We start from the raw sequence: 24,963 nt of genomic DNA on the forward strand, positions 1-24,963 counted from the left end.
ACACGTTCTCAGCCAGTTTTTCACAGCAGGCACTTTAAACAATTTAGAATTTTCTAGCTTCTGAGCTTACATACAAGCCTGTTTATACAACTGTTTTAGCAAGTTTCTTTTCAAAAGATAAACACAACTGACAAACCTTTAGCTTGTTACCTAAAAACATAAGAGAAATGACTCAGATTAATAAAATTTTAAACAAAAAAGGAGACATCCCAATGGATACCATAGAAATGCCAAGTATCATAAGAGACAACTGTGAACAATTACATGCCAACAAATTAGACAACTTAGTAGAAATGGATAGATTCCTAGAAACATACAACTTACCAAGACTGACTCATGAAGTAACAGAAAATCTGAACAGACCAATCATGAACAAGGAGATTGACTCAGTATAAAACCTCCCAACAAATAAAAGGCCAGGACTAGATGGCTTTACAGGTGAATGACACCACACATTTAAAGAATTAATACCAATCCTCAAAATTTTCCAAAATATTGAAGAGGAAGGAACACTTCCAAACTCATTTTGAGGCCAGCATTATCCTGATACAAAGTCAGACAAAAACATTACAAGAAAAGAAAATTATAGGCCAATATCCCTGAACATAATGCAAAATCCTCAACAAACACTAGCAAAGTGAATTCAAGAGTTCATTAAAAAGATCATACTAGTCTATGATCAAGACGGATCCATCCCTGAGATGCAAGGATGGTTCAACATCCACAAATTAATAAACGTGATACACCACAGTAACAGAATGAAGAATCAAAAATATATTAGCATTTCAATAGATGCAGAAAAAGCACTTGACAAGAGTCATCATCCTTACATGATAGAAACTCTCAACAAATTAGGTATACGAGGAATGTACCTCAACATAATAAAGGCCACACATGACAAGTCCGTAGCTAACATCATTCTCAGCAGCAAAAATTGAAAAGTCTTTCCTCTAAGATCAGGAACAAGACAAGGCTGTCCACTCTCGCCACTTTTATACAGCACAGTGTTGGAAGTCCTAGCTAGAGCAATTAAGCAAGAAAAAGAAATAAAGTGCATCCAAATTGGAAAGGAAGAAGCAAATAGTAGAACTGTCACTACTTGCAGATATGATATGATATTCTGTATAGAAAACCCTAAAGACTTCACCAAAAAACCATTAGAACTAATAAATGAATTCACTAAAGTTGCAGGATACAAAACAACTATTAAAAAATCAGTTGTGTGTCTATCAATACAGATTTATAATTATTGCTTTATATAGTTTTCTTTTGAATCAGATATTAAAAAATTATAAACAAAAATACTTTGTTAGGCCTAATAAAACAACAACAACAAAATGCACTGTATTTCATATTTCCCTATGTAGTTAATTTTACAGGTGGCTCTGAATTTCTTTCATGGGGATTTGAGTTTGTGTCCAGTGTCCTTTTTTCATCAGATGTGTGGAGTTTGGGGCCATTATTTCTCCAGTTATTTTTTTCTGCCCCCCCCCCTTTCCTGTCTTTCTGGGACTCCCTTTATGTCTATGTTGGCATTCTTGATGATATCCTACAAGTCCCTGGGGTTTGCTCAGTTACTTCATTCTTTTTTTATTTCTGTTTCTCAAACTGGATCATATCAATTGGCCTACTTTAAAGTTCACTGATTCTTTCCTCCACCTGTTTAAACCTCATGTTGAGCTCCTTCAGTGAATTTTTTTATTTCAGACATTGGACTTTTCAACTCCAGATTTTCTATTTGGTTCTTTTTTTTCTAACTGTTATCTCTTTATTTGGTGAGACATGGCTCTCATACTTTTCTTTAGTTTTTTTAAACACGGTTTCTTCTAGTTTTTGAACCTAGTTAATACAGCTGATTTAATGCCTTTGTCTAGTAAGTGCAGCACCTGGGCTTCTTCAGGAACAATTTCTAATGACTGATTTTTGTTTTCCCCTGTGCATGAGCCATACTTTCTTGTTTCTTTGCATGCTTCATAAAATTTTGTTCAAAACTGAACATTTTAGATAATGTAATGTGGCAACCCTGGAAAACAGAATCTCCTCCCTCCCCAGGGTTTTGCTGTTGTTGCTATTTGTTGTTGTTTGTTTGTTTGTTTAGTGAGTTTCCTGAACTAATTCTAGAAAGTGTATTGTGTGTGACCACTTAGTGGTCAGTTAATGACTAAACAGGGATTTTCTTAAATGCTTGGAACCAGTTAAGTCTCCCTGTCTTTCTTGTGTGCATGGTGGGGATTCTGTGTGCATGGTGGGGACTCTGCGTGCATGGCGGGGCATGTAATTAACACTCAACCAGACAGGTAACAACTTACCTGAGCCTTTACTTCCTTCCTGCAGACAGCCTCAAGATCATCAAGGTGAAAGGTGAGGGCCTTCTCGGGTCTTTTCTAAGTATGCGCACAGCCCTAGACCTGTGCATGGCCTCTGGATTCCCAGGAATGTGCTGGAGCTTTCAGAGCCCCAGGGAGACCTCACTCCCCAGATTCATATTCTGAGCTTTCTAGTTGGTCTATTGTTTGTCCTAACTCTTATCTACCGCCTTAAGCAGCCACAAAGTTAAAGATTTCCTATCATTGTTTTTTGATAAATACTCCCGGATAAATACTCCTGGATTTTCCACTGGGAGGCTCCGAGTCAGGCCCAATAAAGACAACCTTGTGAGTAGGGTCTTCCAGGGAACCCCCAGGCAGGTCAAAAAATGACAATTCTCTGAGAATAATGCTCCCAGGGAGCTCCAACCCCATTCTGGCCCCCCGTGGCTGGCAGGCTGTGGTTCTTGTGGGTTGTTGGATTTCAAGGTTACTGAAGAGCTCAAAGTGGGGGGTGGAACTGGGGCAAGTTAAAGTTCCTCACAGCTCCCTGTGCACACCAAAATTCAGTCATCTAGATAACACTTTCCAGATTGTGGCAAGCTTTGTTTAATTACCATAGTTCTTTAAAAAAAAAAGTTGACTCTGACCATTTTTACTAATTTTCTCATTGCTTTTATGGAGGGGAATTTTGCAAGGTCTTTATTGCGCCATTGTTACTGGCATGACCTTTCTTTAACTGTTGCATTTTACTCCGTTATATGAACTTGATATCATTTACTTTTTTCCATAATATATTTTCCCCAATTTTTCATTTGAAAAAAATTTAAGCTTTCCGAAACGTTGTGAGAACAGTAAAGTACGCACATACCCTTCAGCCAGGTTCACTGAGTGCTAACACCCTGCCGTATTTCCTTCCCTCTTCCCTCTGAACCCTTTGAGGTTACAGACATCATGGCAACTTCATCCTCAAAGAGAGGTACCTCCCAAGAACCAGGACACTCTGCTTTACAACATTTAACAATGTAATAATTGCACTCAGGACATCTAATGTCACAACACTACAATCTATATGTCATGTTCGACTCCTTCAAAGAACAACTTGGAATATCTAAAAATGGTATTCCACAAAGAGCTGCTCACCAAGAAGTTGTGCTTAGCCCCTTCCCTGGCAAGTGCTGAGTGAGATGCCACAGGCCTGAGATGCTGCCTTCGTCTGTGAGGTGCTGCCCAGGGCCTAAGACTCTGTGTCTGCTGGGAAGGAATGCACCGTGTAGCTGTTTTCATTTTAGCAGATGAGAATCTAAAAATTCTTTGCTTATGAAGCAATATTAAAATGGAGCAACAATTCTGCTCAAATTTCAGGAACAAGTCAAAACAATACAAATTTTCCCCCCAATTTTCTTCTGGTATGTCCCGGTAAAATGTTTCCCAGAGTACATGTGAAGCAAATCCCTTCAAAGCATGAAATGCTGTCGACACCACAGCAACAAGGCGGGTTCCTGACCACACACATACATACATACACATACACACACACAGCCCTCTCTGAGGCCACATCCTTGCAGGACAGGGCAGAGTCTCAGAACTAGTGCTTCAATCTCAGTGACAATTCCTCTGGAAGATCCTTCGAGTCCTCACGACTGGACAAAGGTGAAGATTCAATGTAATAAATTGCAACATGTGCCAGTCCATCCATCAGTATGATTTTTAAAAATTTCCTAATATGTAGCTCCAAACAAACATCCACCTGGGCCCAAATTTCTCGGAGTGTGGGCCATGGACGAACCACGTCAGCATCACAGGTTGAGTCCATTCTAAGTGTTGGCTCCCAAGCTTCGTCTCAGAATCAATGACTCAGAATTTCTGTGGCTGGATCCCAAGAATCTGCATTTTTAAAAGCACCCCAGGTTGTTCAAAGTATGGTTATTTTGAGAACCACTGAGTTAGGCTGTAGTCTGAGATTCACTTATTCTTTGGAATAAGAATTAGATACTGAGAACTGGTTTGTACTGTTATCTCTGGCAGTGGCTTTTAAATATTTTGACCACATCCCTCACCCTTACAAAGGAATGGGCATTATACATCATGACACAGCAAACACACACACAGACACTGAACTTAAAGTTCCATGAAACAATATTTATCTTTACTAGTTGTGATGCATTCTAATAATCTTCTATCCCATTCTATTTTGATTTTTTAAAAACGCTGCACATAGCTCACTAAATCAATTTCACAACCCTCTAATGAATCATAAACTGTAGTTTGCCAAACCCTGACCTACAGCAATCAACTGAAAGGTACAGCTCAACTGAGTAAACACAAACCAAGAGAGAAGGAGAGAAACACTGCACAGTTGTCATTAAACTAGATTTTTAAAAGATATTTTTAAAATACATACACTTAGCTAGATTTAGAAGTTTAATCACAAGGCTGATAGCCAAATGAAATAAATTCCATTTAAACTGGTTTCAAATCTTATTACTTTCAGTGAACAATTACGGGCTTGCTTTTGGAGTGAGAATTTGGCACGACGTTAAGACTGGGAGTCCTGGGGGTCATGGACGAGGTTCAGCCCCGGCCACCCCACGTGTGCGGGGTGGCAGCCTGAGTAGCCACCTCTCTAAGCCTCAGCTTCCTCATCTAGGAAATAAGGTTAATAGCAGCTTCTATCTCATAAGGCTGCTGTGAATATTAAATAATTCATGTTAATAATAATGACTAGTATTATTAAAGATAAGATGTATCTGAACACAAAGCGTTACCATCTTAAAAGAATGATAGAATGGTATTTAAATAAAGCTGCCCAGTTAAGCGTTCACATACATTACTACGTGTACAATTTATATGCACGTGGCACTGTCCTCCGGATGAGCCCCCGCCCATTCTCTGAGTAAGGCGCTGTCCTCAGTGCTGGAGTCCCAGAGGCATGTGATCTGTACCACTTAGAATCTAGTTACAGGCAACTCAGATGCCAAGTCCCAAATGTAAGAGAGGCGCAGAGTCAGGGGAGGACAGGAGGTCGGGAAGAGCTCCAGGGTGGGGATCTGGGTGGGGACGGATGGGTGGGGGGCTGAGAAGGTGGAAAGGAGGGTGGCAGAAACACCAGACATATATGAGAATAATGGGGGCCAAGAAGACAAGCACTCTGTGCCCCCAGTCTGGCTGCGGGGCAGTGAGCCATTGAGACCAGGTTAGATGTAAGAGCCCGTCTGGGTATGCTGGGATTAGGAGCATTTGTCTGGGAGCTGTGGCTGCAGGCAGCCATGTGAAACCAACCCAGGCTGGTTGCAGAGGGCAGGGCACTCCCAGAGGCCGTCTGATCAGAGCCAGGCCTTGGAGACATGTCCCCGGCATCAGTGACATTGTCCCTGCATTGTGACCAGTGAACAGAACGAGGGCGTCCACACAGAGAGTGGGGCTCCAGTGAACTCACCCACATTTCTGCAGCACTGATCACAGCACCGACGGACTCAGGCTCCAGCACAAAGTCCCTCCATCCCCGGAAATCTGCCGAAATTGTAAGGAAACCATCCCTGCCGCTCAGTGATCCTACTTTTCCTGTTCAGAGTGTGCTCACTCTTGGCTCGTCAAGCACCCTTCTGATGGAGAATCCAGCGCACCAGGTGATGGGACATGGAGAAGATCGCCTGGAGAGTCTCGAGCCTCCGGCCACTGTCACAACACTGTCTAACCTGGCCTTCCGCCCCTCCGCCGGACGCAGGTGAAGCTGGGTGTATGTGTCTATCAGCAAGGGTGTGATCACCTTTTGATGGGGTCTTGATCCTCTGGGGTACCTCCGAGTCACCTGGACTGATACTTGAAAATACTCGGAAAGGAGGCAGCTGGCTGCAACCATGGCATCTCTCGGGCAGTCCCTGTGGTGGACGGCCACGCTCCCAGCAACCATTCTCCACCCTGGCTGCACATCAGAATCAGCTGGGACACATAAAAAGATCCACACCTTGGAGCTGGCTACTCCCAGAGATGCCAAAACCCTTCCACTGGGCAGAGGACATGAATCCCAGTACCTCACACTCCACATTCCCAAGCAGAGGCAAGGACACTGCAGTGCACTGGAGTGGGGACGCTGCTCTTCCACTTACACTGAAGATATTCAATTATTTTATTCTCTTTGCTCTCCCTTCGATGCGTGCCATGGCTTTAAACTGGTACTAGTTTTAAACTCTTAACTCCTTACTGCTTTAGAAGGGAGATCAGCCAGCTTCTTCTGTAAAGGACCCGGCAGCAAAGAGTTCAGCTTTGGGAGACACGCAGTTTCTGTCACCACTCCGCAGCCCTGCCGCTGAGCCCCGAAAGCAGCCTTAAAGAACAGGTAAACCCATCAGCCCGGCTGCGCAGCCATACAACTTTATGTACAAAACCAAGAGTGGACAAAGTGTGACCAGTGCGCTGCTTCGGAAGTTTAAATAATAATGAGCATTTTGATCTCGTGCCCGGGAATACAAAACTAGAAACAGATCCGGAAAATAAATGCAGCAACTACCCTCGGTCTTGGCATCTTATCCTGTGACTAACATCCTATTCCCATTTACTGGAAACTCAAAACAGAGGGCCGTGCTGACGCTCAGATATGGACCTGTTCAGACTGCTCCTGCCACCGAGTACCTCCGACCACCGTCCCAGCTGCACTTACGGAGAGACCCGACTGCCCACCGAAGCCTGCGGTCCCCATGCGAACCCCAGGGAGGGCCAGCACCGCCCGCCTTCCTCACCCGTAGAAAATGCTACAGATCCACTCTCATTAAACAAATGGGCTTGTCCATTTACTTCGGCAGGAAAACCCCATCGCTGCTGCTCTTGACTACATTTCTCGCCCCGTGTAACTGATGGACGAGGTATCCACACAGCCTCAGCCCAGAGTTGTTGGTTAAACAGCTTCTGTTCACCTGCGGAGGTTTAACCTCAGATCCAGGGTCACTTCTGCCTTTGTCTAATCTCTCAAAATGCAGAATCAACAAGAGACAGAAGGGTGGGCCTGTCTGCCAAGTGGACGAGATGGGGCCTGGACATCACTCTTGGTCCAATGAGCAGAGGCTCCCTGCATGGCTGCACTCTCCCCAGTCCCCCACCAGCCCCTGCTCCCCACCCTGGCTGCTCCGGCCGGTTGTCGCCACCATGCACTGGACGCCTGGCACAGTGAGGACGGGTGCGAGGCGGGTGGTCCCCGGGAAGGAGGCGCAGGACCCCCGACACGCGCCAGCCCATCCCTCTCCCTGCTCGCCCGTGGTGGAGAGAGACCCGAAGCAGCTCGGTTGAGCACTGCCACGCTCAAGACTGCGACTCCTCCCTGCGGCTCCCCGTCATACTTACCTGGACGTGTTTTCAAGGATTCCTTTGACCTCATTCATTTCTTCTTTTCCAAAGTAAACGACGGTGAGATGAATTCTCCCATCCTGTTGGATGCACATCTCCCTAGAAAACAAAACATGTATGTCTGGTCCTGCGCTCACCATGACAGGCGAAGCCCAAACAACACAAATATGAGTTCTGCAGCACGCAAAAAGGGCCCTGAGCGAGCTGACTGAGCGGCCGGAAGGGCAGAGAAGGGGCAAGACAGTTCTGGCTGGCTGTCACCGTTACCCGTATTCACATTTATCTTATCAAGAAAACCATGACGTTTAAATGTGCAGATCTGATCAATGAAAACTCAGATGCACAAAGAAAATAAAACACTTAGGAATAAACCTGACCAAGATGGTGAAAGATTTATACACTGAGAACCATAAAACATTGATAAAGGAAACTGAAGATAATTCAAAGGAATAGAAAGATACCCCATGCTCCTGGATTGGAAGAATTAATATTGTTCAAGTGGCCATTCTCCCCCAAGCAACCTACAGATTTAATGTGACCTCCATCAAATTACCCAGGACATTTTTCAAGGAACTATAATTAATAATCCTAAAATTTATCTGGAATCACAAAAGACCCAGAATTGCCAAAGCAATCCTGAAAAAGAACAAAGCTGGAAGCATAACCCTCCCAGACTTCAGACAATACTATAGAGAACTACAGCCAACAAGACAGTGTGATATTGTGCATGACCGGGACATTGTGCTGTACACCAGAAATCGACACATTGTAACTGACTGTACTCCAAGACAAACAAACAAACAGCATGACACTGGCACAAAAACAGACATACAGACCAATGGAACACAATAGAGCCTAGAAATAAACCTACACATCCAAGGTCAATTAATCTTGGACAAAGAAGGCAAGAAAATAAATGGGTACTAATGGAAATCATCAGACACCTTGCAGCACTGATAAAAGTGCACAGAATTCAGACGACAAGGCCGGTCCTGTGGGCTGGGATGGCTAGTGCCTGGACAGATGGGCAGGGCTTAGGACAGCAGGGAGGGGGAGAGAATTCCAGAGGGAAGAAATACTGGCAAGACCCTGCACAAGAGGCACCAAGGCTGACCCTGTCCCAGGGGTGATCCTGAGAATTCTGTCTTTCCTTGTTAGGAGGGAAACCGGACTGAGGGCAGGGCTCTGAGAAGCAGACAAGGGACCAGGAATGGGGCCGGGGGCTACCTGTGCATCAAAGCCGGTCCCTGCAGACTGAGTTACCACCCACCAAGGACAGAATCCTCTGCACACAGAAGATCCTTTCCGCCAACCTGCCAGATGCCGTTACGACTTCCTCTGCCGGGGTGGAATAAAAGCACACATGGCACCGAGTGCCTGAAAAACCATGCTTTAAAATCGTGTATGCAGTTGGAAAAAATCCATCCCAGAATCAAGCCAAGGGGTCACCTGCTGGGCCTGAACAGACGGCGTTCTTGTTTTCTCTAGTTACATCCTTGCTGGCATTTTAAAATCCCTTCATAGCGCTTCCTGTTTTCAAGGAATAAAACAGTCATGCTGGGCCTTCACTTGAGCCTGTCTGAGGTCCACCTCCAGGGCTCTCTTCCATTTATTCATCCTCCTTTCATCCAATAAACAGCAAACAGCATCTCTTAAAAACTGAGCATGACAGTTCTGCCCTTGAGAAGTTCTCCATCCCCTGCGCGGGATTAAAAGCATCCACGAGGCAGGCAGCACGTGCTGTGGGAGAGGAGGAACATAGCACCATGAAACGCCATCGCCGTCCGTCTGACCATCTTGTAACTTTCGTACTTTACAAAACAACTCTCACTGGGCTCCATCCCCGGGAAAGAAGTGTAAGAAAGTGCACGCGCGTGGGTGACCGGAGACGTCCATGCTCTGGTGGGATCATCTCGGCACCCAGACACGTGCCACCTGAGCTAACAGAGCCGGCCCCGCAGCCGGTCTCCGTAACAGCAGGGTGGTGTGGTCTGGGAGGATGCTCCGTGAACCTGGCTTCCGAGACCCTCTGGGGAAGCTCTTCCTGCCACCCGGCTCCTTGGTATTCACTCCACAATGAACATTCTCCCATCTTCACCCGGAAGCCTAGAAAGTGTTTCTATTTCACCAAGTCTTTTAGGATCTTTTTTTTTTTTTGAAAACAACAGTTTCTTCCCACTCAGGATGTTGTAACATAGAGTATACAGACTAATTAAGATCTATTTTCAGGCAGAAAACATGTATCACAGTCACTTACACACTGATATTTTTGTTTCCCAAGAGGCCGAAAGCCCATCCTGGTCTTTGAGTTCTGATACTAATCGTACACCTGCACTGTAGACAGACCATCACTCACGCCCTCCATCCGGGGAAGGGAACGGGGTCTGCTGACCTGCCCCCTGATAGGCCAGAAGCCAGGTTTCTCCCAGGACCAGCCTGGTACCAGCGCCTCTGGCCACCCTGGCGGGGGCGAGGGACTCACCTGTGAAACCTCTCAGCCGGGGCCCTACTGTTCGGGTCCCACCGCAAACCTTGGCGGGGGGTGTTGCGTGGCCAGGTGGAGGACAGAGGCCTCAGCAAAACTGCAGATGTAGCTGGACGCAGGGAAGGCCTGGAGGTCCCAAGTGGACCATTCCGATGTGCCTGGGCAAGCTGGGGGCCGGGGGCAGGCAGACCCGCAGCCTGGGCATTGGGCCCTGGACCCTTATGCAGAGAACTCATCCTGAGTGGTTTCTCAGCCTCGGCGCTATCATATCGACATTTTGGACCAGATGAGTCCCCACCATGGGAGGGGCTGTCCTGGGCACAGCAGGATGGCCGGCAGCCTCCCCGCCTCTGCCCCAGCTGTGACCACCAAAAACGCCACCAGACCTCAGCAAGGGCAGAGGATGCCAGACTGACCCTGGGTCAGGACCACTGTCTTAAAGAAGAATCCGGTTCATTAACATCTGAGTCATCAGAGGGACATATGTTTGTGAAAACGACGCACACCCCTGGGGTCTGCCTGCTCCCAGCTGGTGTCTGTGGACTGAGGGGTGGGTCCTGAGGAGGGGGCAGAGCTCAGGAAATAAGGAAAGCCTTCCCTCCCAGAAAACTGAACTACAAGGGGGGTGTCGGGAGCTCAAGCCGCTTTTGGGGGAGGTGACGTGGCAGTGCTGGCAGGGGTGCTGCCAGTGGTGGGCGTGGCAGTGGGACCCAGCGGAATTGCCGGGCGCCCCCGACCCCTGCCCCTTGTTTATAGAAAACCTGAAGTCTCCCAGGCCTTCCTGAGTCACAGAAAAGCAGCTCCAGCAGCTGATAACAAGGGGGACAGACTCACGTACTCTGTCTGATGCTCATTCCTGAGCTGTCTTACAGATACGCTAACTGGCACCAGAGGGGGAAGGCCAGCTGCGTGATGACCACTCTCTTCCCGAGCCTCCCCATCAGTGATCTCACAGACTCTCACTGAGGCTGTTGCCTCAGGACCCTATCCCCGCCCCTCCCTCAACTGGAAACCAACTACCCTCACCTAAGCCTCAGGAGGCAGCAGCAGAGGAGGAACAAGACCTGGCTAGAACCAATGGAGCCCAAGCTCATGGCAGGTCTGACCTCCAGCGGACCTGCTCATTGTAGTGTATTAGCATGCTAGGTGACACGCCCACCCACGCCCTGACAGTTCATGGCTGCCATGACAACAGCCAGAAAAGCCATACCAGGACTGGGAAAAAAAAAAAGGTGATTGGCTCCAGCGCACCTGGAAGGAGGGCATGATGGCAGACGCCTCTCGTAAAAGTCCACGTGGCCCAACCCGGGGCTGCAGCCGTCTTTCCTCTTCCCCTTCTGATCAATGAACCAGCTTTTTATTTTGTCTTTCTGCCTCTGCCGCAAATGCCTTCTCAACCAGTGGGCAAGGACCCCACGCTTTTGGTGGGCTTTCCAATTTGGGGATGTCTCTACCTGCTGACAGTAGCACTGCAGCCTCTGCGGCGTGACTGAGGGCCGGCAGCTCTGCTGGCGTCAGAGGTGGGGAGTCTGCCCCGCACAGCTGACCCGGGCAGTCAGCGGAGGCTGAACTGTATCTGACCGCACGGGAGACCTCCCCGGGGATTCCTACACAGACCAGAGGAGGCTAGACATCTCGCCACGGCAGGCTAGAGGGAGAACAGGAAAACTGTGTCTCTTACGGTTAAGAGGAACTGTTTTTATACCTCAGGCTGAATGGCCAGGGGACGTGACAAACATTTAGTGAGTATCTTTGTTGTGAAAAGCATTATTCTCGCTGGAGTAAGATTTAAAGTCATTTGTGGTCCCTGTAGGGGGACCATCCAGGCTTGACTGGGACTCTCCGGGTTTTAGCACTGAAAGTCCACATTCCAGGAAACTCCTCAGTCCCACGCAGACTGGGACAACTGGTCACCTTCCTGCCTTAGGACCTCACAGGGCACAGAAGGAATGGGCAGTTAAGAGCGCAGGGCGAGGCAGGACGGAACGGCAGTCACAAGGCTAATGAGCGAGGGGAGGGTACAGCGGACTTGTGCTGGGAGATGGGGCAGGGCACCCAGGGAAAGGCCCATCCCGGCTGAGCCCTGACAGGTGAGTAGGCGCCACCCAGGTGGAGAGGAGCGGAGAGAGGGCTCTCCTGGCTGAGACGCATGGACACAAGGACATCACAGTTTCAGTTCTTCTACATCAGTGAACAACCTGGATGTATCAAATAGAGGAAGAACACCTGCTCAGGCCTGAGTTACGTCCCAGGCAAATGAAACCACACATCACAGCTCGTCAGGCTCCAATCTCTACATCTGGTCCTCAGGGACACCAGGGAGAAATCTGCTCCAGCACCAAGGGACTGGAAGTGAAGCCCAGGTCCCATCCCGAAGGCTCAACTGGGAGTGATGGGGCCCATCAAAGTTGGGCTATAGAAAATAACACTCTTCTTTTGGTGTGATGGGCCCTCCGGCTCCCCATACCCCAAGCTGCAGTAACACATCGCTCCTGGACTCCTGTGTCTGAGTGGCTAAGAAGCGAGAGTGAATTGTGACCCCAAGCCAAGCCCTCGGGACCTCCTCTCCCGGGTGCCCATTTCAGAGCAGCAGATGAGACCAGTTCCCAGCTGACTGTCTTCTCCTGGATAGGTTGTTTCTACATATGCTGTGGCTCCAATGAAATAAGAAAGCACTTCTGTTGGGACCCAAAGGGGGACTTTTATGGAAATAAGCCGAATGATGTAGATGAGTGTTTCTCAAACATATAAACTGTAACACTTTCCTGGGTGCAACCCTGGTGTCTGAGCAGAGAAAGGGCTGCCAGAGGAGAGAGGGAGGGAGATGGCGAGGTGGCGGGGTGGGGGGCTGCAAAAGCGACACCAGTTTTCCTTCTGGAGAAACACCAAGAACACCAAGTATCTCCAATCACAGCCTATGTGTGACGCCCAGCACCCTGGAGCATGGGACTCAGCCGGCACCCTGCCCAGCCCTACCCGCCAACCCCACTTCAATTTCAACTTCCGTAGTCACTGTCTTTTTTTTTTTATTGAGGTACAGTCGGTTACAATGTGCCAATTACTGGTGTGCAGCACAGTGTCCCAGTCATGCACATACATATATTCGTTTTCATATTCTTTTTCATTAAAGGTTATTACAAGATATGGAATAGAGTTCCCTGTGCTACACAGAAGAAATTTGTTTTTTATCTATTTTTATATATAGTGGTTAACAGCTGAAAGTCTCAAACTCCCAAATTCACTGTCTTTTAAAAACCCCGAAACGTCCAGAAACATCTTAATGGTTCTAGGCAGAAAAAGGATTTTAAAAAATTGCTGGTGAAAATTCAAGTAAAAGATATCCGTGATGCTACCTTTAAATGTCATAAACGCCTTGAGAGGGACGAGGGAGGAGTCAGAGGAAGGAAGGAGGGGAAACATGTGAACAGAAATAACCTGAGAAGCCCGAGACACAGCACTGCGACGTGGAAGAGGGCTCTCAGTCCAGCTGGAGGAGTCAAAATAAAAACCTAGCAAACTGGGAACCAACTGGGAAAGATCTTTAAACACCATAAGAAGTCACTGTCATAAAAATCCCTTTTTTCTGGGAGAGGCTCGGAGACAAAGAAACAAAGACAATCTGTTGGTTTGTAACTGTGAGGTTCTTCCTGCTACTGCAAACACACTGCACAATGAAACAACAGACGAGCTGAAACCCGATAAACCAGGAGCCAAGGGAGGCCAAGCAGCCAAAAAGCAAATGGGAGAGGCGGTGCAGGGGCAGAAGGAGGGACCAAAAAATAGAGGAGGGCAAGCCAACAGACTCTGGGCAAAGGGGAGACAGATGAAAACAGGGACTGAACGTGAAGGAAGTTCTCCTGAGTACCCCCTGTCTACTCCGGGCCATACATAAAGGAGTCCTGATAGAGGCACGTGGGGCCCTCGTCAGGGTGCGGGGCTCCTGTGCGGACCAGGAAGACCCGACCACGATGGAAGAAGAGCTGACAGTGAAGAGCCATCTTATCTCCATGGCAACAGCGGAGCCAGGGAGCACACAGAGCACCGGGCCAGAGTGGTCCCTAGCCTCCCTCGGGGGACCCTGAGGTTCTCCTTCCTACTCAGGGAGATGACAACACTGGAGCTTTGGCCTCACAACTTCCTGTAAGTCCCAGAAGATCACCCATTTAAAGTTCATGGCCCCTTACGTCAAGGCCCTTGGGGTCTAGTGCCAGGGAGAAGCTTGTCTCACCCAGCAAACAGCGGCCTCCTTTTCATTGATGACTGAGGCGGAAGGAGACCGGCCTTTGTTGTTCCCTTCCCTCCTCGTCCCCCAGGCGTCCAGAGCTGGTGCTTAGGATGAGCTGCACCTGTTTCTCTTAGTCCCAGCTCCCCAGCATACAACCCACCCTGGTTCCCAGTGTTACTGAGTCCTTGTCGGCTGACCTTTCTGTAAATGGTTTTGTGAAATCTGTATTTTTTTTATAAACACAAATATTTTTCAGGACTAGTTGAGATAACTACAATGAGACTAAAACAGCGATGATCATACGTTAATCCATGTGCTCTATGTACCATGAATCAACCCAGACACGGTTCTGCAGCAGGAAAGCGTGGTCTCTGGTCCCTGCAGACCGCGTCCCACGCCAGGCCATCACCCCAAGTGAGCAGTTTCCCAGACCCAGCCTTCCCCAGGGCTCCTTCGTGTCTTGTGACCAGGCCTGGTCTCCCTGGGGGATTCCAGGGTCTAGATCTATGTCTTCAGTCCAAGAAGGGCATATCTGTTACAATTTTTAGCCATCTGGCTCTTTTCTAGCTGAATAATTAGCAAACAGATGCGGAAGTGGGAAGAAACACCCTGAAACTGCCTGCAATAACCGGCGTCAGAGCTGAAAGGGGCCCATCTGGACCAGGTTTGATTTTATAGACAATCCTAAAGCCCAGAAATACGAAGCGACTTGTAAAAGATTCCTCAGCCAGATGGTGTCAGAGCAAAGGGTGTTTACACTTTAAAGGAGATGCACTGGGAAGAGAATGTTTTAAATAAATTCATCTCAGTGGCTCAGTGGTGAGCATCAAAAGCCATGTGCAGGAAGTCAGGGGAAATGGCAAAAATCCTGCCACCACTACATAAAATGACAGAGATGTAATCTCCTGCCATAAACAGACAAAAAGGAGGCCAACGAAAAAGGCGGAAGATGCCATGTTAGCCTCGTGTGGCTCCAGCTCCAGCAAGCGCTGCAGAACAGGGGCTGGAGAAGTAGCAGGAGGTGGGAGGCCCGGACGGCCAGGGAGACAGGAGCCCTAACACTCATGGTGGGATCTGGGCGCACACCAGCTGCAGCCCGGTATCTGGTCTTCCCACGTGCATGGAGGGTGCGGTAGGAAGGAGGCACTGTCCTAATTATGCTTTGTGAACTAACCCCGCAGAAAAGGTAGATGTGGCAGAATCAGAGACAGGTGACCATCCTGAGTCAAGACTCTTCGTAAGAGCAGGAAGAGGAGAAGGGATGAGGGGTGTGGACCCCTCCCCACCCAGCAGGCAAGTACAGGGCCAGAGCCTCATCTTTACCCCCGGCTTTTACCTGGGGGAGTGGAAAAACTGACAACAGCCAGTAAGACGAGAGAGGAAGCCAAACGAGGCCATTCCGTCTGATGTCCTAGCACCCCGCTCGGGAGGGAGGTCCCCCCACAGCCAGGGAGAGTGGGCTGGCTCCACCCACACGGCCACCCCGGGCCGACTCAGGGACCTCCAGGAAGGGCCGCACAAAGGCCAGCTGAGCTGTCTCTTCCTCCACCCGCTCCTCCAGACCATGAAGAAATACCGGTCCTCAGTGGGACAGGACTCAATATTGGAAGAAAAGCCGCAGTATTCAGTGGGGGAGTTTGCCACCTAGAGCCTGTCCGGTCCATGAATGGATGGGCCAGGAGTGGTCTTAGAGGCCTAAAGGCTGGCTTTGAACCTCTTTCCAAGGGAAAAAGAAAGAGTTTCCATATGCCAGCTGGAAAATGGACGTTTTTAGAGCAGTGAAAACACCTCGTATGACTTTGTAACAACAGAGATCTGTGTCATTACACTTCTGCCCAAACTAAGGGGAACTGTGGACTTTGATTATGATGTGTCAATGTACCTTCATCCTTAGTTAAAAAAAAAAATACCACTCTGGTAAATAAAAATAACAACTATGCATGTGTGTGGAGGTGGGTATAGGGGAAATTTCTGTTCCTTCCTGTCAATTTTGTTGTAAAACTAAAACTGCTCAAATTTTAAAAAGGGCCTTAAAAACAAGAAAACTCAGCATAGACATTTTTGGCAAAACTCTGATTTTAATTATCTTTAGTTTCATTTATATATATATATATATATATATACATATATATATATATATATATATATACACACATATATATAATATATGTGTGTGTTTGCTGGATTGTAACGTAAAATGTATTTTTTAGGTTAGAAAAGTTTGCAAGCCACTGTAGTTAAGTTACTTGGGCGAATACAAGCAAAAATTAACCTCAAAAAAAAAAAAAAAAAAGAAAGAAATAGTGGTCCTCAAAATGCAGCTGGGACACAAGCAGTCCTGAGTCAGGATGGGGACAGCTGATGACAGCCCCCTCTACGACATCGGAGCAGCAGGAAGACCGGTGCCCTCTGCACTCCACGCACAAGGCAGACGAAGGCACACAGCACAGTGTGTGTCTCATCATCTCAAGAACAGCAGAAAAGTTGAAAGAAGACAGAGAGAAAGCGAGAATTCAGAAAACAGCAACATTAAAAATTCAAGTGAAAAACCCAGTCTCCAATAAAATAAAGCTCTAACAAAAGAAAAGGTCTTACAAATGTTTCACACTTGCTTAACGAAAATCTAAATCCAATTAAAAAAAAAATCCAAAGAGGAAATGATTTTAAAAAACAGATTAACAAGCATATTCCGTGCTCAGAAAATAAAGTGACAGCCAAAATAAACACAAGTAATAAGTTAGAAACAGCAAGGTACAGAATAGATATATCTGAAAATCAAATTACTCAAATTATTTACACAAAGGAAAGGCTTCCATGAGAGCAGATAAAGGACTGAGGCAATAAAAAATAGAAAGATGCTAATAAACAAAGAAAAGCCATGAAATTCACAGTTGGGTCTGCAAAACAGAGAAGTCAACAACAAAGTGGAGAAGTATTCAAAATCAGACCAAAAAAAAAAAAAAAGTTCCCTGAAATGAAAGAACCCACAAAACAGAAAAGGAAACTGAACTACAGGAGAGAGCAATGGACACTGAGATGAGACAGACCTCAATTAAGTTATCTCGATTCAAGACAGGAGGCAGGCATCCTTCAGACAAGTCAGGCATTTTCACGAGAGACAAAATAATGTCATTCTAACCCTTCTCCATGGCATCATCAGACTCAGAAGCACATTTACGAGGTCCTGGGAGAAGAGAGTGTGTCCTGAGAATTTTAAGTCCAGCCAAGTCACCCTTTAACTATGAAGATAATAAGCAGACATTCTATTCTCAAGCACTTATGACTCATCTGGAAATAAAATGTCTTGATCATGAAATTCAGACAACACAAATGTCAAGAATGAAGAAGCTATGGTCAGAGGTCCAGTTGTTGCAGAAAAATGTGTTACAGTTCGGTGTTACAGCTCAGTTTTGACAGCAACCTGGATCCGGGCGGGACACCAAGCAGCACTCGGAGGGTTGGAGAACTCAGGTTTACTATGCCAGCAGGCCCAGAATAGTTAACACTCCAAGCTCTGGACCTGGTCTGTAGGTTTACCAGGCTTTTATAGGCTGCCAGTTTACACTCTGCAACATCATATGCAAATAAGTTATAACAAAAGTTGACTAATTAGGAACAAGCTTTGTAGAAATGGACCAATCAGGAGTGAGAGAAATAACCAATCAGGAGTAAGCTCCATGCAAATGAAGTACTACAAATGGGCCAATCAGAAGTTAGCTCAGGGAACCAACAGAATCTTAGGGTAAGTTCCACTTTCCTAGAAGTAAGTGGTTTGAGAGGCAAAGAGTGAGATAGAGCCTCTGGGCCAGGGAACCGGATGGTGCTGGCAGGAGAGCAGTGGCCCTGCTTGGGGGTCCTGCCAGTCTTTTTATGGGGCTTCCCGCCTCACAGTGATGAACGCGCTAAGTCCACTCACACACAGGAACGCTGTGGTTACGACGCAGAAGGTGAAGGTTGTAAACCTCGACAAGGTAAAAATAGTAGACAGCTAAGAAAATCGGGAGATGGGACACAGGGAAAGTGTACGTGCTGCTCTCTTCTTCTTATTGTGACTTTTCAGTCAATTCAGTCTAAAATAAAAGGATATAGTAAAAACACATAATGATTCTGACCTGTTCTGATTTGCAAAATCACTTTTATAACTTTGGAGGGCTCTCTTAGGGACTAACATCTCTTAGAGCAGAGAAACATTTCCTTAAAGATCAGAGATTTCTTCTGTTAGACTTCAGATTTGAGTCCATACATTTAAGTAACGTACAATTTAATTCTTTAAGTAGACAGAATGCGTAGCATACCTCATGCTCTACTGAATTACTCCTAGCTAGCAAGTTCTTCTTCTCTCTGTGTATGTGCAAAGAAAGGTGCCTAGAATGTTCAATTAATGTTAAAGATGGCTAATTTAAGGAAGCCGGGCCAAAAGTGAATTTTTTTATTTTTTATTTTTAGCTGGACGCAAAGCGATGAAGCCCAGTAGCTTTCATGACAAGATGTGGGCGTTTAATCGTGCTCCACGGAATCCCAATGATTGTGCCCAGGAAAAAGGGGGCAGTACCTTACAGGTGACATCAGCCACTCCACACTTGGGCTAGTTTCCACCACCATCCATCCTCCCCCACGACCTGAGTTCCGCAAAGAAGAGCTACGGCCCTGCTCGCTGAGGACCAGGATGCATGAAGGAATAGAGCCACCTCTTTTACCCACAGGCTTTTACCAGTGGAATTTAGAAGCTCAAGTCAACCTGAGCCAGTCCGCAGGGAGCCTCCTTCACCCTAGTCTCTACCCAGGCGCCCTCCAGCCCTTGGTTGCGACATGCTGTGTCTCACTGCCATGATGTGCAGTGATCAGCTCTGAACAAAAGAGAATTTTTAAATAATTTATTCCTTGTTGTGTTCTATTGTTTAAACATCTTATAGAATGCATAACTTTTATAAACTTTAAACTCTTGTTTAAATAACAAAAAAAATCTTCCACTAAATTTTTAAACAAAATTAAAACATATCGTGACTATATAAAAATTTATGAAACAAAGAGAATCCAAAGAAGGAAATAAAAAAGCACTCATAGTTCTACCCTCAGTGCCCACCGCAGTTAACGGTTTTCACCCTTGGGCTGGAAGGGACATGGCAAAGACAACATCAAATGTTTACTAAATAGCCCCTTATATTTCCTCCAAATACTTTGATGGTCATCCTCGTTGTATTTAAATATTTAATCGGCCAGGGTTTACTCTGGGCTTTGGTGTGAAGTCGGAATTAGCGTTTGGTTAGTTGTCCTAAAGCTGTGCGTGGAATCTATTCATCCTCTGCTGGCCGATTTGACACGCCACCTTTACCAAGTTCTGACATGGAATTAGCTACCCTCAGGCTTGAGCATTCTGTCTCATCCCACTTCTTCAGTGACCTTGACACGCTCAGAAGCCCCTGGACCACAGAGCGGACCCCCTCTGAGCTCCGCCTTCCCTGTGTCCCACCGCCCCGGCCTGTGTTTCTACCGCAGCCTCCACCCCCGGGTGACACGTCTCCTCTCCGCGAAGGAGGGGCCGCGTCGCGAACTCATCACCTTACCCCCTTCATTTGGTCAAGTCCCTCCAGGTGTCCCCCCAGCCAGGGAACAAGCCTCCCCGCCCACATGCACCAAGGGGCGTCCGAACAGTGAGCATCGCTGTTTTCAAAGCATGGCACAGAATTACATTTCATTTCACCGGCTCAGTTGTGGAGACTTGTAAACTAAAGGTTTGACTTTTTTCCACACTATTTCCCTTCCAGTTTTGCTCTTATTGTTAGGATTTGCAATCCTCGTGACACTAAGGCAACAACCAGTCTTATGTAGCCAAAAGAATCCTGCTCTTCCAGGCTCCGGAGTCCTACAGGGAGCACTGGCCCCTCGCTGCCACCCCTCACCAAGCCCAGCGCACCGCGGACGCGCCCGAGGGCAGGGGCCGATCTCGGGGCCCCGGCCTGGCAAGCTCTCGCCAGCTTCCCGGCCAAAGGAGCTTACTGTAACTCGTCCTAGGAGTGGGCACACTGGCCCTGGGGGCAACGGTTTGACTTCAGGCCTAGTGCCCACTGCAGGTTCTGTCCTTCTCAGGATGTGATGTTGAACTGGCCAGCACACTCGGCCATTCCACAGAGAAGGCTGAGGGAAGACACGGGCGCACCCGGGCACCAGAGCTACACACAGACCTCAGTGCTGGGGCCAGAGGGGCGCTGCTGGCCGTCCAGAGCTCGCGCCCAAGGGGTGCTCTCCAAACCGGGAGCAGGTGGGAAGGTCCCCCACCCAACTGTGCGTGACATCACAGCCGAAGGCCCTGCTCCTGAACCCGCAGGAGAATGACGAGGGAGTCATCTCCTCAGAGGCTAGAACTAGGCCCACTGGGGAGAAATCACTGGGAGGCAGACTTCAGGTCCAAAAACGGCGATCTTTCCATCCACAGCTGCAGCCTGCCGCGGTAGCAGGTAGTTCCCTGGTACACACACACACAGAGACACACAAATACACACAGACACACACGCAGAGATACACACACAGACACACACACACATAACCGCATCCCAGGAATGCCACCACAGGATTCTGCGGAGGGTCAGACCAGAGGACCCCAAAGCTCTCTTTTAGGACTCTTGGATTCTGACCTTAAAACTTAACTAGGAACGGGTTACTCTTTAAATGTAAAAACTTTTAAGAGTGCATTCATCATCCAGAATTTTGAGAAGTATCAACCACACCCTTATGCTGAGTATTCCTGGCTTTTGATAACGTGAATTTAACGATATAAGATTAAAAGTAAGCTTGACCTTCCAAGACTTGTAGTTAGATGCACCTGAATTTCTATCTTTAAAATAAGGCGGCGAAGTCAATCAGCTGATAATCTCCGGCAGCCCAGGGACGTCAGCCCTAAGAGCTGCAAGGGCCGACGCCACACAACACGGAGCCTGAAGGCACGTGCAGAAGTACCCACCGCATCTGACCATAAAACCCCACTTAGTCTTCCCGAGTAGCGACAGAAATGAGTGCTGGGAAACTCCCTGGCATCATCCCGAAAGTGATCTCAGGGGAGCCACGGGTTAGGATGTAAAAGAGACTGAGCGCACTCCGGCCGCCGCCAGAGCAGCACCACAAACCAAGGCGGGGACCCACCTGAAGTTGTGCATGAACTGGCGGAACTTGTCCGCCCTCCTGGCCAGCGGCACGACGACGTTGACCAGCGTGCTGGCCGTGTTCAGCTCCTCGTTCTTCACCTGCATGATGGGGCCGAACGGCCGGAACAAGACCAGGCGTCTGAACTCGTGCTTGTGGTCCCCTCGGAACGTGAGCTCGTACAGAGTGCCTTTGTCCTTTTCTGTGCGGTAGATCCCTGGTAACAGAAACACAAGGAAAGACGGTTCTAAAAATGAGCCTTGGCTGCTGAGTGTTTTTTATAGCCAGCATCTAGCGCAAAATGGCTTAAAAAAAAGTTAATTAAGATTCAATCTCTATGTCTAATAACTATTAGGAAACTCCCACTTAAAAAAATCCCCAAAGAAATGAAAATACCATCGATTTAAAAAGTCAGTTCTGAAAACTTCATAAAAACATACGGGAAACAGTTTGTAATGCTGGGTACAAAACTGCATTTATACTATTCAGCGGCATGTAAAAAAGGACTGGAAGGAAATATGCCAAAGTAAGACTGGCTGGGATGTGGAGTGGGGTTATGTGTTTTTCCTTTTCAGCTATTTACCCACATTGTGCACAATGTGATTAGAGAAATACTTTAAATATTGTATTTATTTAATTTAAGACATGTTAAAATAATCTCTTGGAAATCACTGCCATTTCAGACAGTGATCACAGTGATCTATTCGGGGGCGCCTGGGGCAGCTCGGGGCCGGTCTCATCCCCTTGGTGGTGTGGCCCCGTGGAATCTTCTGGAAGCACGAAAGCAGATGACACGTAAAGGACCAGCTCACGTCAGGCCCTCGCCCTGTGTGACCTCACCGTGCCCTCCCACCTCTGGGAAGCAGCACAGCCAGTGTGCAGAGCCAGCTCCTCGGGGAGACGATTTACGGGCCCCCCTCCAGTGTCACTGTGACTGACGCTCCACAGGCTCACTCGTCAGGCTGACGATGTGACCCAGCAGCCCAGCCGGACTCTCGCGTGAGCCCCAAGGGCCTGACCAGACAGACTCCCCACCCCAAGTGAACAATCGCTGGCCCCTCAGTCCCGCCACCCCCCAGTATCACTGGGCTTGTGGGTGTTTTTCTACGGCCAGAAAATATAACCTGTAATGCTCAGCAAATCACTGGGTAAGCTTCCTCCTCTTTTCTCTTTGATTTCCAGGTTTTCCTTCCTCGGAAGCCCCATGTCCGCCAGCAGGCGCCCCAGGCTCTGAGCAGCTACAAAGGGGGCACCCGGGGATGCACCGCCGGGCTCAGCCCGGTTTCCGAGACTGTCTGAGCCTTCTCTTTCCTTCCTCACTCTCCCTCCTCTTTCTTTTGTGGGAACTGCAGGTCTGCTGCACTAATTTCTCTGTTCTCTGTCCATCCCACAGCCCCAGGTTTCCAGGCTCTTTGACCATTTTCAGGTGCCACAGAGAGGAGGCTGGTGAATTTCTCACTTCTCACGGCCGACCCGACCCAGAGGTCCACACCACGGCCCGTGGGTGGCAGGCACAGGACCCCAAGGCCTAGGGGCAGAGCTGCGAGGGTCGAGCTCTCTCCTGAGGCCTCCGGGGGCCCCTTGGGTGGCAGGGCCCCTGCTCCCAGTCAGGGAGGCTGAGAGGAGGTCCACTGAGCTCATACAGGGACAGAACTCAGCATCCCCAGGGGGCCACTCATGGAGGAAAGGAGGATGCTCAGAGGGCTTCCTTGAAAACTGGAAGTGGTTCCCTTCCAGGTCTGTTAATTCTTTCAGGCACTTGGTCCTCACTGAGCAAACAGGCCCTTTCCACCTCTGACGCCGCCCAGAGCAGCGGGGCAGCCACCAGCTCCCAGGGTCCAGAGAAGGTGGGGCTGAGTCGGGAAGGAGTCGCGTTCGGTCACAGCGTCTCTGCAGCATCTCAGCATGCCTGCACCTCGCTGGGCTCCTGGGACCTGGTGCCAGCAAGCTCCCCAGCTCCACACGGCAACCAACGTGCAAAGGCTGCGGCAGCCCGCAGAGTCACCCTCATGGCAAACACCAACCCCTCAGAGCACAGAAAGAAGCAGGAAGTGGACACCCGCTTCCCAGAAGTCAGGAGGACGACCTAGAGCCGTGGCTCCTTTACCCGCAGACAGTCCTCATACCCCGACTTGGAGCTTTTCCCTGTGGCAGCTGTTAAATAGCAATGGTCTGAATTCAGAGTCTGCAACACGTTAAAAGCAGTACATTTTGAAGGGGGTGGATTTTCATGAAAAAAATTATTTCCAACGAGGAAGACGACCTGGGGGAAGAAAACATGTAACAGACAAGGATGCTGACACTAATAAGTAGTGACAGGTCACCACCTCCTGACAGCAGGGGGAGGCAGAATGTTATTTTTTTTATTTAAACGTCCGGGAATTTCTAATATAAAGGAAAAAAAAAACCCCACTCCTCTCACCCGCCCTGCAGACACCACAGCAGGGGCATCTTCTCCTTGGTTTGTTGAAGAAGAGGAACTGGAACATACTCGAGAAAGACTTTACTCCTCAACAGCAACGTTTTAGCTCTGTGGCGCACCAGTTATCTGGAACATCTCATTCCCAGACCACGCGAGACAGTGAGACACCATCACAGCGCCTTCCGTCCTCAGCTCTGTTTTCCTGGGGAAAGTTGTAGAGGTGTACGAGAGAGGTCCTAAGACTGCCGTGAACCCCCAGATGCTCTGACGCTACAATGTAGATCATTCTCCCCATAAAAAACAACAGAAAGGAACCACGACACGGCTTCTCCTCCGTTGCAGGCACCTCGTTTCTCCCGCATCACAGAGCATCAGCCCACGGCAGCTTCCGGACGCGTCCTGACTCAAGTTGATCACCCACTCGACTTTCACCAGACGCTTCTCTTTGGGTAAGAAATGGCTGCGCTGACTGATGTCCTTGCTGAAATAATTCATGAATCACCTTTCTCGGTCCTAGTGGTTGATTTGGTGTGAATCTGTTTGCACCATAGATCCGTACAGACAAACTCAACAGCTGATTCTTAATCAGAAGTGTCTAAGAACCTCTCTTACTTACACTCCACCTTAATCACTAGCACTGGCCATCGAATTTCCTTTCAGAGCCAGTCCCCCTGCCCCACAAAACCACATATCGGCTCCACAAAGGCACTCAGGTGTCTGACATAAGTGGGCAGCGAAGGCGTGTTCTGATCCCACTGCAGCTGTGGGCTGGGCTCCTCACCAGGCACCCCGCCAGCCTCACGCGATCCAGAGGCACGAGACGTGGTTATTTTTAGCCTTACTGATTTCCTTTATGGCCATCATTTACTATGGCTTGTGTTCTCCGTTCCAGATAGAGTGATGGACACGATAAAATCACTGCGCTTTCAGGATTCACACTGTAGAGCAGGAGAGGGCAGAGGTCCTGGGGCAGGAGTGAACTTGAAACCTTCAAGGAAACGAGAGAACAATGCTCAGCTCACCCGGCTCACTCCTGCCACTTGATCTC

The 24,963-nt window shown here is 48.2% G+C and overlaps 1 protein-coding gene and 1 long non-coding RNA gene across 11 annotated transcripts in view; one reads left to right on the forward strand and one right to left on the reverse strand.

The window, feature by feature from the left end:
* Positions 1–24,963, reverse strand: part of CSGALNACT1 (chondroitin sulfate N-acetylgalactosaminyltransferase 1) — a 257,501-nt gene that overhangs the window by 15,008 nt on the left and 217,530 nt on the right. For all 10 annotated transcript variants that reach the window (XM_072950189.1, XM_072950186.1, XM_072950190.1 and 7 more), the window contains 2 exons: positions 21,494–21,710; positions 7,644–7,745 (listed from right to left, as the gene is read on the reverse strand). In XM_072950189.1, coding sequence (XP_072806290.1) covers positions 7,644–7,745; positions 21,494–21,710 — 319 coding nt within the window. The remainder of the gene's footprint in view (positions 1–7,643; positions 7,746–21,493; positions 21,711–24,963) is intronic.
* On the forward strand, positions 14,162–19,233 carry LOC140689426 (uncharacterized). The gene is made up of 2 exons (XR_012064357.1): positions 14,162–14,271; positions 18,803–19,233. It is a non-coding gene; the product is annotated as an uncharacterized lncRNA (long non-coding RNA).

Source organism: Vicugna pacos, chromosome 26 (genome assembly GCF_048564905.1).
Source record: "Vicugna pacos chromosome 26, VicPac4, whole genome shotgun sequence".
Taxonomy (NCBI): Eukaryota; Metazoa; Chordata; class Mammalia; order Artiodactyla; family Camelidae; genus Vicugna; species Vicugna pacos.